Genomic DNA, 16,545 nt, shown 5'->3' with positions numbered 1-16,545 from the left:
TTTTTAATACTCTTACAAGAAAAGGACAGAGAAAGATTCACCTTTGCAGTCTCTACATATAATAATTCTCAAAAAAAGAAAGAGATATCAATACAGGGTTCTCCCACAGGGAATGTGAAATAGCCCAACTCTATGCCAATATTGTGTACCACAGCCATTGGAATTAATACATAAACAGTTTCCTAAGTCTATAATTTATCATTGAATGGACAATATTTTACTGGGTGATTCAATGCCGATAATTTAGAATGTTTGAAGAAATAAAGAAAACATTGCCATGTTGGGGATTGCAAATTGCTGCTGAAAAGATACAAAGAGGATATTCTTTTAATTATTTGGGATACAAAATAGGTCTACAAAAATGAGACCCCAAAAGTAGAAATTAGAAGAGATCCATTGCAGAGTCCTAATGATTTTTAAAGATTATTTAAAAATATTTCCTAGCTGTGAACCATTGTTGGGGCAAAAAATGATGAACTGAATGATTTTTTCAAAACGTTAAACAGTGACAAGGAATTAAATAGTCCAAGAGATTTATCATCTGAAGCTGAGAGAGAGTTTGCCTTGGTGGAAAAGAAAGTACAGGAAGGACATGTGGATTTGTGCAAGCAAGCTTGATTATATTTTGGTTATTTTACCCTTTAAGCATTCTGTTACAGAAATTTAAATGATGAGGGAAGATATATTGGAATGATAATTCTATCAAATAAATAGAAAAAAATTTAAAACTTATGTGGAAAAGATCTCTGACTTGATTTTAAAAGGAAAACTGAAGCCGGGCGTGGTGGCGCACGCCTTTAATCCCAGCACTCGGGAGGCAGAGCCAGGCGGATCTTTGTGAGTTCGAGGCCAGCCTGGGCTACCAAGTGAGCTCCAGGAAAGGCGCAAAGCTACACAGAGAAACCCTGTCTCGAAAAACCAAAAAAAAAAAAAAAAAAAAAAAAAAAAAAAAAAAAGGAAAACTGAAACTTAATCAGTTAGCAGTAATAGTCCCAGCAAAAATAGTCATACCTTTAACTAAGGAGGACATTGACAAATTATGGGCAGACAATGAAACTTGGTAAAGAGGATGAAATAATTTTTTTGGGAGAGATTAATAGCAAATATCCCAACAGTTATAGAATTCAACTTATAAAGAGAGCTGATTGGGTTTTGCCTCACATTGTACAGGAAACACCCATATGTAAAATTCATAAATTTTAGACAGACGCAAAGAAACAAGGAAAGGCAGGTTACAAATCAGAAAAATTTAACTAAAGTGTTTCAAAGTGCTTAAAATTCTGTACTAAAATCGAAATTGTGCACTATTCTGTATATTTTAATGGATTTTTCAGAACCTCTCAACAGTTACTGACTCTCAATATGCTGAAAAAGTGATATTACATATTGAGACTACAGAATTTATGTCTTATGAGTCAGAATAAACTTCACTATTTATTCAGTTATAAGATGTAATGAGGAATAGGAGTCATCCTTTATATATAGCTAACAACTGATCCCATATGGGTCTGTCAGGCCGTCTAGCACAAGGTAAAGATGAGATTGAAAAATTATTGATAGGAACTGTTATGGAGGCCTCAGAATTTCATAAAAAGCATCATGTCAATAGGAAATGTTTTAAAAGGGATTTTTCCGTAATATGGCAACAAGTCAGGGAAATGCTAAGGAAATGTCCTACTTGTTTGTCCCACCTGCAGGGCTTCAATGGGCTCTCAAACACCCTAAGGAGGGAATGTAGGGACAGGAGATACAAAGGAAAATACACCAGGTCTGGATTCTGATCAAGGTGCCATTTTATTTCTCTTACAGAAAGGTTGATATAGTTCTACAAGGTGGGGGATCAAGAAGCTGTCATCTGCATAAGGTGGGACAAGCTAACAGGATATTTGTATAGGATGTTTACTGGGTGAGAGGGTCAAGGGCTCTGACTCAATGTCCTGTTGTTAGGCAACCTGACTGTAAGATGATCTAGTTCCCTGTCTTATGGGGGTCTGTATTTTTCCACTAACTAGAGATTCTGTCCTTGTCCCTGACACTTGTTCTTTTGGAAATCAGACTCTGCTACCAGCAGGTTGTAACCCAAAGTGTACTCAGAGGAATGAAATCTGGCAGATGGATGTGTTTCACTTTGCATAATTTGAAAAACTGAAAAAAGTACAACACACTATTGATACTTATTCAGGATTTCAAAGGGCAAGTGCTCTGAGTTCAGGAAAGGGCGATTTCATTAATCAAGAATTGCTAGTAGTTATGGCCATCATGGGTATGCCTTCACAAATTAAAACTGACAATGCTCCAGCATATGTCTCAGGTAAAATGAAACAGTTTTTTTGCTTATTACAATATAAAGCATATTACAGGTATACCACATAATCCTACAGGCTAAGTAGTCATAGAAAGATCAAATCAAACTCTAAAGGACATGCTAAATAGAGAGGGGTAACAAAAAAAAATTCAATTCATTTTACACACCAATCAAAGTTCGCCTTCTAACCTCCTCCAGATCCCTCCACCTCCCCCACCCAACCTACCTTCCACTCCTCCCTACAAAAAGACAAGGGCTCCCTTCCCCCTGGGCATGGCTGTGCAATGTGTCCCATTATAGGTATTTGGTTCCTAAAAGCCTGCTGATGCAACAGGGATGGTTTTATTCTGTTATTTTAATTTTGTCATTGTAGTTTTTGGTGGCTGTATGCTGCCTGGTAGAAAAATTTCTGCTATCCTGAGAGGCCTATTCTCTGAGGTTCCCATGAAAAATAAATTTTTAGTTACTGGGAGCTGAGACTGATTAAGGAAGAACGGCCAGGTAGAAAGATGGAAGGGTTGCTTCCTTTGAAGCAAGGAAACTAGGTTTTTCCATCACTGTGTCTTAGTCCCCTAGGAATGTGTTAGAGAGTCAGGAAAGGCCAGAGCAGAAACTGTTATAAAACAGAGAATGGTAATGTGTGATTTGATGGGTGAAGAATAGAAGCAGAGGTGAATATCTGTGGATAGCCAATCTGCTTCTCTGGCCATAGTTTCTCAAGTGTTCCCTAGGTATAGTTCCTCAGGTTGCATGACTAGGAAAAAAGCATAGTGTTTGGACAAGGAAGTTTGTTGAGGAAGATCTGTATGATTCACTGGAGAAGTTGACGTGCTGGCTGAAGTAGGTGATCGGTTACAGAACTGGGTATATGACATGGCATTGCTTTTTTTTTTGAGTAACTGAAGGAGAGGTGAACATTTGCAGTTAAGTTTTAGGCTTCCCTGCCTGGAGTGGACTATAAGTATCCAGGGAATGTCTCCTTGAAATTGGGGCTCTGTTAAAGCAATGAGGGATAGGAGGAAAGTTAGGAAAGGGAGATTCCTGTGTTCCATTGCCAACAGGGTCAGAGGTAGAGAATTGATGGCCCAACATGTAGTCTGCTGCTGATCTGGGAAGTGGATTGTGGGATTGAGTTTGTTGGAATGGAGGGGAAAGAGATTATCTGCAGTTGGTCTATTAATATTCATGATATAATGGAACACATGGTGCAAAACATACTTGATGTGTGTTTAAAACAGAGGCTGTAACATAGTCCTATGATGCAACCTGTGTAGCACTGTGAGAATCATCTGAGTACTTTTATTTTATTATTTACTTACTTTTTGCTAATTGACTGTTCAGTAAAGTTTTAATGTTTTCACATGTGCTTTGAACATTGTGGTTTCATGGGCAGATGAACAAATGACTGTTAACCACAGATAAAGCACCAGTGACAGAGCAAGTCAATGATTCAACCCAACAATATACTTGTCAATCAACTCTCTATCCTTTTACATGCCTGTTAACAAAATTCTTTATATGCCATTTGCATGTTGAACTCCCCAGGTCTCTCACTCTCTTAGTGTCCTACTACTCTATCCCCTGTTTTCATAACTGTTTCTACATTATCCCAGACCCCAATGGGGTAAAGTTTCCCATCTCTATCACAGATAAAAATGGCTACCAGAGGCTGGGCGGTGGTGGCGCATGCCTTTAATCCCAGCACTCGGGAGGCAGAGCCAGGGAGATCTCTGTGAGTTCAAGGCCAGCCTGGGCTAGCAAGTGAGTTCCAGGAAAGGCGCAAAGCTACACAGAGAAACCCTGTCTCAAAAAAACAAAAATGAAAAAATTTGGCCACCAGAATTCAATGTACGCTACCCATCCTTGAACATCTCCCACTGTCTTTGTCCCCCCAAAGTTATCACCCATCTATAACCCTCCACACCACAAGGCAGCAGACCCAAAATACTATGTGAGTCTCTGATCAAATGGAGAACATGCGGGACTATAAGATGTCCACATTGGAAGCCCACCTCTATACTATCTCACATTATGGTGTTCCACTCTATCTATAATCACAAATCCCTGTGCATCAGATTTCCCCAGCCCCAACCTGGAAAGAGTCCCCCCCCCCCGAATGACCAGAGGCCAATTCAGACACCAGAACTTTTTCCTCCAACTCAAGTGGAGATGTCTTGAAGAATCCCAGGCTGACTGGAGGTAAAAAAGAGAAAACAGAAACAAAGGAACAAAACACATCCAAATAAGATGAACATGAAAATGAGCACCTAGGCTTATATTCACCACACACTTAGAATCCTAGACTCAAGTGTAAGTATACAATCAACAACAATTGAGGCAATATGACACTAGCAATGCTAGCTATCTTACTACAGCAAGTCCTGACTATCCAAATACAGCTGAAGTAGAATAAAAAAGACCTTAAATCCAACTTCTTGGAGATGGCTAAGGACCTTAAGGGAGTAATGAAAAAATCTCTGAAAGAAAGAGGAAAAGACAAAAGAAACAGGGTAGGAAATGAGTAAATCCTTTAAAGAAGGTGGAAAATCAGTTGAAAGAAACAAATATAACTTTAAGACCTGAATGGATGAAATTTGAAACTGTCATCCTGAGTGAGGTAACCCAGACTCAGAAGAATAAACATGACATGTCCTCACTCATACATGGATACTAGATATAAAGCAAAGAATAACCCGACTACAACCCACAGCTCCAGAGAAGTTAGCTAACAAGGACAACCCTAAGAGAGATGCATGAATTACCCTTGGATTGGGGAAATAGATGAGATCTCCATGAGTAAACTGAGAGGGGGAAAAGCAGGCATGGGATCAGGGATGAGAACATGAGGGAATGGAATGGTTGAACTAGAGCATGAACAGAGTAGAAGAGCAATGAAAGAGATACCATGTTATTCTGTACATTTAGTTGTTTAATTATTATATGTCGAGGGGACTTTTTTGGGGGGTCTAGTCTGTTTGGTGTTCTATAGGCTTCTTGTATCTTCATAGGCATTTCCTTCTTTAAGTTGGGAAAGTTTTCTTCTATAATTTTGTTGAATGTATTTTCTGTGCCTTTGAGTTGGTATTCTTCACCTTCTTCTATCCCTATAATTCATAGGTTTGGTCTTTTCATGGTGTCCCAAATTTCTTGGACATTTTGGTTGATGACTTTGTTGGCTTTAGTGTTTCCTTCGACTGATGAAACTATTTCTTCTACAGTGTCTTCAATGCCAGAGTTCCTCTCTTCCATCTCTTGCATTCTGTTGGTTATACTTGCATTTGAAGTTCCCGATCTTTTACTCAGGTTTTCTATTTCCAGCATTCCCTCTGTTTGTGTCTTCTTTATATTTTTTAATTTCCCTTTTCAGGTCTTGGACTGTTTCCTTTACTTGTTTAATTGCTTTTTCATGACTTTCTTTCAGTACTTTATTGATTTCTTCCAGTACTTTATTATTTTCTTCCAGTACTTTATTGTTTTATTTCTGTACTTTATTGGTTTCTTGCAGGACTTTATTGTTTTCTTCTAATTTGTTTGCCCTTTCCTCTAGTTGTTTACAGCGTTCCTCCAATTTTCTTGACTTTAGCTCTACACAAGCCTCTACCTTCTTCATGATGTTACTCATAAGGCTACTTTCTTCTGCTTCTTCCAATTTTTGATGTTTAGGTCTAGATGTTGGAGGCAGGCTAGGTTCTGGTGATGCTGTATTGCTCTTCATTTTGTTGTATGTACTTCTGCCTTGATGTCTGCCCATCTCCTTGTTGTTCCTTCTTGGTCTTATCAGTGTCCTTGTTTCAGAAAGAGCTGACAGATTCAGGAAGTCTCTCTCTCTTGTCCAGATGGGAGTTCTCTTGTCTAAATGGGAACTCTGGGGCAGGATGGAAGCTCTTATCTGGACCGGAAGTCTCTGGTCCAGAATGGAGGTCTCTAAGTCTCAGGAGGTGGCTGCATTCTTGGGTAGATGGGCTTGGGGTCAGGGCACTAAGATTGCAGGGGCTGCCAGGGGGCTTGGAAAAGGGGACCCCTTCCAGTGGGGCTAGAAGGGGACCTGCCTGGTGGCCAGAACCTGGGGCCAAGTTGAGCAGGTCTTCCCTGAGTGGCTGGTGCCCAGGGTTGGGGACACTTTATGCTGGAGAGGATGTGGATCTAGGGGAACCCTCCTCCACTGCTGGTGGGAATGCAAGCTTGTACAACCACTTTGGAAATCAATATAGTGCTTTCTTAGAAAATTGGGAATCAATCTTGCCCAAGATACAGCTATACAACTCCTGGACATATACCCAAGAAATGCTCAATCATACCACAAGAGCACTTGCTCAGCTAGATTCATATCAGCATTGTTTGGAATAGTCAAAACCTGGAAACAACCTAGATTTCCTTCAACTGAAGAATGGATAAATAAATTGTGGCACATATACACAATGGAATACTACTCAGCAGAGAAAATCAAAGACATCATGAGGTTTGCAGGCAAATGGATGGATCTAGAAAAATTCATCCTGAGTGAGGAAACCCAGACTCAGAAAGACAAATATGGTATGTACTCACTCATAGGAAGATGCTAGATGTGGAACAAGGATGACTGGACTGCTACTCACATCACCAGTGAGGCTACCTGGAAAACGGGACCCCAAGAAAGATACGGAGAAATGGATGAGATCTCCATGAACAGCCTGGACATGAGTGGTAGCAATGAAGGGCAAGGGTCGAGGGAATGAGAGCGGGAGATCCTAGCTGGATCAAGAAAAGAGAGGAAGAACAAGGAATAGGAGACCATGGTAAATGAAGACCACATGATAAAAGGAAGAAACAAAGAGCTAAAGAGGCCCACAGAAATCCACAGATACCCCCACAAAAGTCTGCTGGCAATGGTCGAGAGACAGCCGGGACTGACCTACTCTGGTGATAGGATGGCCAAACACCCTAATAGCCATGCCATAAACCACATCCAAGGACTGAGGAATCTGGATGCAGAAATCCAAGGCTAGGCCCCGGGTGGAGCGCTGGGAGTCTAATTAGTGAGAAAGAGTGGGGTTTATATGAGCAAGAATTGTTGAAACCAAGGTTAGATAAAGCACAGGGACAAATAACCAAATGAATGGAAACACATGAACTATGAACCTAATCCTGAAGGCCCCCCAACTGGATCAGGCCCTCTGAATAGGTGAGACAGTTGATTGGCTTGATCTGTTTGGGAGGCATCTAGGGAGTGGTACCAGGTCCTGGGCTTGTTGCATGTGTTAGTTATTTGAAACCTGGGACTTATGCAGGGACGCTTGACTCAGTCTCGGAGGAGGGGACTGGACCTGCCTGGACTGATTCTATCAGGTCAATCCCAGTTTTCGGGGGAGACCTTGATCTGGAGGAGGTGGGAATGGGAGGTGTGCTGGGGGAAGGGGAGGGGGTTGGAAGGGAGAGAACAAGGGAATCTGTGGCTATTATGTAGAACCAAATAGTAATGTAATATAATAATAATAATAATAATAATAATAATAATAATAATAATAATAATAATAATAATAAAACAAAAAAAAGAAAGAGATACCATGTTAGAGGGAGACATCATGGGGACAGATAGAAACTGGATGCTAGGGAAGTTCCCAGGATTTCACAAGAATCACCCCCAGCTTAGAGTACTAGCAATAATGGAAATGGTACCTGAACATGACCTACCCTAGTAATCAGATTGGTGAATACCCTGACTGTCATCATAGAGCCTTCTTCCAGTAACTAATGTAAGCAAACAACCACAGCCAAGCACCAGGCCAAGCTCTAGGAGTCCAATCAAAGAAAGAGAAGAGGGATTCTATGAGCAAGGAGCATCATGATCATGATGGGGAAAACTACAGAGACAACGATACCAAAATAAACATTAGACCAACACCTCTAGATCTTCCATGGGAATCAACTAGGCCCTCTGCATAATTGAGGCAGTTGTATACCTTGATCTGTTTAAGGGGCCCATTCTCAGTAGGATCAGGATCCATCCATGATGCATGTACCAGCTTTATGGAGCCCACTACCTACAGTTGGATACCATGCAAATCCTTGATGTGGAGGTGGGGTGTTAGACTTGCCTCAACTGAATGCACCAAGATCTGCTGACTTCCCATAGGAGGCCTTACCTTGTCAGAGGAGGGAATGCAGAATGGGTTAGGAGGGAATGCTGAGGGGCGGGAGGAGGGAAAAGAGGGAGTCTGTGGTTGGATTGTAAAATGAATAAATTTCTTAATAAAAGAGACTTGAAAATGAATTAGAAACAATAAAGAAAACACAAACTGAGGGAAATCTGAAAAAGGAAAATCTAGGCAAACAAACAGGAACTACACACATCATCATCACCATCAAAATACAAGAGATGAAATAGAGAATCTGAGGCATTGAGATATGAGGAAAAATAGATACAATTATCAAATGTTTGATCCTAAAAATCCTTGACGCAAAACCTCCAGGAATACGTTAACACTATGAAAATGCCAATCATAAGAATAATAGGACTAGAAAAATGAGAAGAATCATATCTGAAATTTCCAGAATGTATTCTTTTCAAAATTGTAGAAGAAAATATTCCTAACCTAAAAATGAGACAACCTATCAAGGTACAAAAAAATTTTAAAAACACCAAATAGATTGGAACAGAAAAAAGGATGCCCTTGCAAAATAATCTAAAGATTAAATATACCTAAAAAGAAAGAATATTAAATACTGCAATGAAAAAGCTGTAGTGACATATAAAGGGAGACCTATCTGAATTTCATCTGACATTTCAATGGAAACTATAAAAGCCAGAATGATGTGGTCAGGTGTACTGCAAATGCTAGGAGATCACAGATGACAACCCATACTACTATACCCAGCAAAACATTCAATCAATCCTCATGAAAGGAGAAAATAAGATACTCCATAATAAATCCAATTTAAACAATATCTACCCACATATACTGTACTACAGGAGGTATTACAAGAAAAACTGAAACTAGGAAATTTGACTTCATCCATGAATACACAGGATATCAACAATATACCAGCAAAGCAAAGAAGCAAAACACTCACAAGTGCCACCATCAAGAACAGCAATGAAAAAAAAAAAAGAAATTAACAATCATTGGTCATTGATATATCAGTGGTATCAGCTCCAAAATAGAAAGAGACAGACTAACAAGAGTATTGATGTGTAGAGTATTCATACTTCTTCTGGAAATCATAACTATACCTCAAAATCAAAATAGTCATACCTCAGAATTATGGCTAGAAAAATATTTTAAGCAAAATGAACTAGAAAACAAGATTGTGAAGCCATTCTAACATCTAACAAAATGCACTCCTAACCAAAATTAACAAAAGGAGTTGAGAAAGCGTACCGCATATATATCATATGAGAAATCCACATAGATAACTTTTCACTTCTCAACATCTATGCTCTAAATGCAAGGGCATTCACATTTGTAAAAGAAACATAATTGAAGCTTAAATCACACATTGATTATCAGACATTGATAGTTGGCAATTTCAATATCCCACTCTGTTCAAAGGACAGGTCATCTAGACAAGAGCTAAGCAGAGAAATGCTCAAGCTATTAGACATTGTAAATCAAAGAACCTAACAGATATCTACAGAACATTGCACTCAAACACAAAACGTATTTCTTCTTTTCAGGACCTCTTGGAACTTTCTCCAAAACTGACCACATGGTAGGTCACAAAACAAGTTTCAACTGATGCACGAAAATGGAAATAACCCATTGCATCCTGCCAGACCACTACAAATTAAACACAAACATCAAAAATATGAGAAAAAAATAGAAAGCTTGCAAACTCATGGTAACTTAACCCTTTAATGAATGACTAAGGGATCCAGGGCAAGAACAAAGAAATTAATGACTTCTGAAAACCAAATGAATATGAATATAGCATACACCCCAATTTATGGGACAAAGTGGCAGAGTTGGTAAAAGAAAAGTTTGTTTATCTAGCTTTTTTACCAAAAAAATTGGAGAGAACCAATACTAGCAATTTACAATACACTTTAATGCTCTAAAACAAAAAGAAGTAAATCCCATCCATGAGGAATAGACACTATTATAAACAAACTAAGGTGTAAAATTAATTAGATAGAAAAAAGAGAACAACAACAAAAAAAGATTCAATCTAACAAGAATTGGTTCTTTGAGAACAGGAACAAACTCTTATCCAACCTAATGTAAAGATAGACAGAATATCCAAATAACAAAATCAGAAATTAAAAGGGAGATTTAATAATAGATATCAAGGAAATCTGAATAATCATTAGGTCACATTTGAAAACTTGTAATTAAAAATTTGGAAAAGCTAAAAGAATTGAATAATTTTCTCAAAAGATACATCTTACCAATTTAAATCAAGATCAAACAATTGAAATGCACCTGCAACCCCTAAGCAAATAGAATCAGTCTTTCACAGTCTCCAAAACAAATCAATCCCAGCGCCAGATGGCTTTAGGATAGACTTCTACCACATATTCCAGTAGACCTAATATAAGTTTTCTTCAAATTATTCCACAAAATATAAACAGAAGAATGATTGCCTCTTCAATTAAGGAATCCACAGTCATATGATACACACACCACAAATAACTACACAATAAAAGAAAAATACAAATTCCCCTTATGAACATAGATGTAAAATACTCAATCATATAATTGCAAACTGAATCCAAAAACACATCAATAAGATCATCCATCATGACCAAATAGACTCTATCCCAGATTTTGAGGGATGGTTCAACATAGGAAAATCAGTCAGTGTAATCCACTGTATAAACAAACTAAAAGAAAAACACAACATGATAATCTCCTGAGATGCTGAAATAACGTTTCACAAAATCCAACAACTTTGATGATAAAAGTCTTGGGGCAAGAAGGAACAAAGGGAACAAATCTCAAAATAATACAGGAAATGTACAACCACCGTATAGCCAAAATCCAAGCCAGTAGAAAGAAACTCAAAGCAACCCCGCTAAAATCAGGAAGAAGACAAGCCTATCTATTTTCTCTATACCTACTCAATATAATATTTGAGATTAAGTAAGAGCAGTAACAATGTTGAAATAGATCATGAGGTTACAACTACACACATACACACACATATACACATTGCTACACACAGAGATACTCACATCCATACAAAGATACGTACATAATACAGCAACATACTCATTTACACACATTCCCATACATGCTAAGACACACAGAGAAACATGCTGTCACATATAGACACAGAGATGTATACACCCAAATAGACACCCAAAAAGAAAACAATCAAAATATACTCAGGCCCACACAAACATACATGTTCTCAGAAAAATACACATAGGGAGAGATGCACAGATACAAACAACCACACTGAGAGACAGTGAAAAAGACAAATTCATGCCGACATCCAAAGACATACCAAGAGATACACCCATATACACCAACACAGATATAAGGATGTCAAACACTACACAGAAACATACAAAATACCCACCTAGGGACATGAAGATACATACACTAACAAATACACGCAGACAGATACACAGGTAGACACAAACCTACATATATGAAAAGCAACACAGATACATACACAGACACACAGAAACACACAAACATACCTCTATATACAGTGAGATGCATCCATTCACATACATGAATATGCATGTATGCACTGTGTGGAATCACAACACAATTTCATGCATAATTACTCCACAGAGCCTAGAGTGGGAACAGAATTAGCTAAGGACACTTGTGAAAACCATCTCCTACACTGATTACAACATAATTGAGAATTAATAAATGAGGGCTCATCTTCTGTACATGGAGAGCATTAATGACTAAGAGCTGATATGTTTTCGGTATTAGGATGGACTGCTGATATTTGGGTGCTTTGTAATATAATCACTGATTTTCATTGATAAATTATTTCTTCCACTTAATTGGCTTTGCATTAGAGACTAAAAACAACACCTACATGTACTTCCTCAGAAAGAAAATAATGTTCACAAATCTTTCCATTTGTTGATTATTTCTTAATACACTAGATTTGCCCATCTGAGAGACTCTTAAGCACTATGACATTGATGACGCCAAATAACATCCAATAGAAACAACACTACCTTCATGAAGCTAATATCAGGTTTTTTTTTCTATTGTGCATTGGCTGATTATCTTCTTGTTGACAAAGCATCTCATGCAGGGCAAGGGACATAGCATACACAGAATTGTATACATCATAACTTCCATCACTAATAGCCATTTCAATAGTCTGGATCATTATCCATTCCAACAAGGTATTGGATAAGCAGTTTTTCAATGTCTTACACTTAAAAGCCAACAGTGCACAGTTAAACTATTTTTCCCAGCCTTGCCAGGTATTCATCTGAGTATTTGAGATGGGTCAATGTCCAGACAAAAAATTGAAAACAGAAATCAAAGGATGGTTTTGTGCAAAAGCTAGAGTCCCAAGGGCTGAGTCAAGTGTGAATCTTCTCTTACTTGTAGTGACATCCAACTGTGAGGTGGTGACTCATATTCTCTGTATATCTAGAGAGTCCCACATCCAAAAGCTCAAAGCTAGAATTCTGTTTGTGTCACCATAAATAATTACTACATTCATGGATGGTGTCCTGATTTTGTTATAATACACTTCAGCTTTTGATATGCTGCCTGGGATCATGCTCACAAAGGTGAAGCAGACTGTATTTTTTTCATGTCTCTTCTCAAATGTGAAAGAAATTGTATAGCCTGATCATTGTCTAAGATAGACAGCCCAGTCCTGTTCAGGTTGAAGTGAAGCATCAAATAGATTATGGCCAGGGGTAGAGATGTGTCTTTGGGGGCCATCAGATACAGATATGGAAATTGATCATGATCACACAGGATGGAATGGAAGGGTCCATAAGTAAGCTAAAGGAACTAGGACACAGGCACTATCATGAGGTATCACGCACTCCTAAAAACTTATAAACACGGTTCTGCTAAGTATTCTAGAAAATCTCCTCACTAGTTACTTCTTCCCTAATCTTGTTTCACACAAGGAAATGTGGAAGTCCCATCAAGTCTCTGAATAGTACCCATGAACTGCACAGATTGACATAAGTGTGAGGCCAGTCTCCTCCTCACACTCTGCATAGAATCTGGGAGTGGTATCAGTGGAGACAGGATTTCCTGCAAAATCACGCTCAAAAAACTCATCTGCTGGGATTGGTAGAGGTCCAAGTATGTCCCAATGATGACAGATGCTGCCCAATAAGTTCATAAAGTTCATGAGAGTGCATGTCCCATAAAAAATGGGATACTGCATTTTCCACAGAGAGGACTGTGTCCTCTGTTTTTTGATAGTTTGCTCAGAAGGTAAATAGAAGGGCACAGTCCTTGACCAAACAGTAAACCTAATATTGAATTCCTTATGAAATTATAGCATATGGCATGTGATGCATGAGCCAAGTTTCTGGTAATTTTTATGAAATAAACTGAATTGGATAAGGTATTCAAAGAATGACTGGTGTGTGCACAGTAATCTTTCTGTGGCAACATTTGGCTCCTATACTTATAATTCATTATAATTAGTGGGCAATGTAGTTATCATATTCTTTCATATGCATCCTCATCTTGTTCTTTTTTCTTTCTGATGTGTCTATTACAGGCACAAAATTTTTTAAAAGATTTATTTTTAAATAATTAAATAACAGAGTATATTTAGTAAATATATGCATCTGTGTATGGACATGAGAACTACTCATTTATGCCATAAATGGATAGTGGATTCCCTGATTTTGAATGACACTTGCCTTTAGAATGGACTGGCTTCAAATGCACAGTAATACTCCTACTCCATTTCAGGAATGCAGAGATTAAGGGTATGTACCACAGTATTGGTCATCTATTTTATATTTACAGAGGTGTGTTCAATGTACTCCCACTTGGTATATCTGAGCAACATAAAATCTTCCTACACAAAGCACATTTTGTGTACATTTCCCCATACATATGCACAACATTAGCATATTACTGAGAACTGGGAACATCTGGAAATTGCACTGAGATTCCTTTGTGCCAATATTACATGTTTGTATAATAAAAGATTATAAAGTGTACAATGAATGGAAAATGTTTATGAATTTTGAAAAAAATAGTCTAAAAATTAGTAGGAATAGAAAAATACAATTTTCTGTCTATGTGTATGGGTAGAATAATAACTCCCATATCTTATTACTCATTTCATATCTTCTGACCAATAAACATCAAACTGAAACATACTCTTTCATTCTGAATAATTCACTCAGAGTTAGATACAATCTATGTTCCACTTAGTAATTGTACCACTGTGGTATCTTCATGAATAAATACAAATGTTTATTTATGTATTTTAAAAATAAAAAAAATCTAAGAATATTCTTTATTACCACATGGAAAAATGGCATTGAAATTTTCAGTACCAGTCAACCCAGAATTTGAGAGTATAACTTATGAATCTCAAACAACAACTCCCGCACACTAAACAATATGAAACATTAATGACTGGAGCTGTTACTGTTGCCTACTGGACTAAAGTGGTATGTTTGAAAACAACTATTAATAATATATGAAATCAAAATGTATATTATGCACAAATTGGTAAAATATGCAGCTATACCTAGTAAAATTACAGAAAGAGAAACACAAGATGTAAATATAAGTGTCAGAAAATAAACACATTAGACAAAAAGAGAAAAAACGTATGCTTCTAAAATAATGTTAGAGATGTACTTGTACGTAAATATTTTCAAGTGTAGCCAAGTATCACATGCCACAGCTGCCACTCAGGCAAGTGACAATGAAAGTAAGAAGTCATATGAGGGAAGAGCAGGATCTGTGATTGGTATGAAAAGTGAATAAAAAATTTCTTAATTAAAAGAAGAAAGTAAGCATTCACAACTATTAGTTGCAGCCTCAGATTTCAAAGAATGCAAACATGTCATTTATAGTCCACACATTCCTTCTGTAGCCTATAAAGAGAGGGAAGAACTAGACTATGAAATTAAAGGTCAGTTGTTACACATGTCTATAAGTGACATATAGAAAAACAGGAACATATGTGAAGTTCACAATGGACAGGTCTCCACTTTTGTTCTTGATGCAGCTTTAGAAAGCACAATGTGACTGCGTGAAGAACATCTGAGAGAGAAACTGAATAGCTATGTAAAAATTCTCTGAGGCTAGGGTGGCCACAAATATTACAAATACTAGTTGTCCTCCCACATGCATTATGAGAGACATAGTGATCAAAGTGTCATCACAGACTCATTTGACAGTCATTTCGTTACACTCATTTATAATGATACTCCTTGAATAGTGTGGGGTTTCTTTCAGTGAGACATCACCAGCTACTGTGCTGTAGAAACTGTCAAGAGGAACACTATATGTGATGGACAAGATACAGAGTACTTTTTCACTCAGCTTCCAGCCTAATAAGTAGGAGGCTAATGGGAGGATAACAAACCAGTTTGGACAAAGTAAAAGTAAAAAAATAGAATTGAGTCTCTCTAAGAATCTGGAGTTGTTTCTTGGTGTGCAGATTGGGTAACAGGACAAAAGACTGAAAGCAATGCTCTGAATCTCATCTACCTAATCATCTACTTCACACATTTACATAGAAGATACAAAAAAAACTTACTGTGTATTCAGAATGTAGTTGAAATAATCTTTCTCAACATGCTCCTTCACAACCCTAAGGAAGAAGATACAACCTGACAACAGGTCTCCAACCTTGTCTTCATTCTGCTTCATTCTCCAAAAGCACCTGGGATGAATGAAACTGGCAACAAGAAGTGGAATGTTTAGGAGGAAGAACAGAAAAATCAAATTAAACATCTTTGTCTTTCTTGACACCTGGGCAACGTGCATTGTGAAGTGCTATTCAGATCAACACATAATTTGGGCACCCATGTATTTCCCTTGCTTTGTTCCTATAGCCAAAGGAGGGACTACTTATGAATTCATGTTTTCCTTTTTTCCATATGGTCCCTCCGCTCTGGAGAATCTTGGACACTCTCTTCCCTGGGGCTCTGCATCTGATGTCCATGTAATTAAATTTGGTTGATAAATATATATGAGAAGAGTTTAGCTAGTTTCATGACATCACTCATATTTGTGGAAATTAAGGCTCTTTGGAGGATGCCAGTTTGGGAAAATTTGGTCCCAGGACGGCCTGAATAATCTATGTATGTTAATGCATTTAGAAATGATGTC

The 16,545-nt window shown here is 37.8% G+C and overlaps 1 protein-coding gene across 2 annotated transcripts in view; it reads right to left on the bottom strand.

Annotated features, from left to right (window-relative positions):
• LOC107400171 (vomeronasal type-2 receptor 116-like) overlaps positions 1 to 16,167 on the bottom strand; it is a 40,524-nt gene extending 24,357 nt beyond the window's left edge. For both annotated transcript variants that reach the window (XM_076568001.1, XM_076568005.1), the window contains exon 1: positions 15,971 to 16,167. In XM_076568001.1, the coding sequence (XP_076424116.1) occupies positions 15,971 to 16,167 (197 nt within the window). The remainder of the gene's footprint in view (positions 1 to 15,970) is intronic.
• Positions 16,168 to 16,545: the final 378 nt, after the last annotated feature.

The sequence above is a fragment of the Peromyscus maniculatus genome, chromosome 1 (genome assembly GCF_049852395.1).
Source record: "Peromyscus maniculatus bairdii isolate BWxNUB_F1_BW_parent chromosome 1, HU_Pman_BW_mat_3.1, whole genome shotgun sequence".
NCBI lineage: Eukaryota > Metazoa > Chordata > Mammalia > Rodentia > Cricetidae > Peromyscus > Peromyscus maniculatus.
Note: the sequence above shows the minus strand (reverse complement) of the source record. Positions and strands in the feature narration are given on the sequence as shown.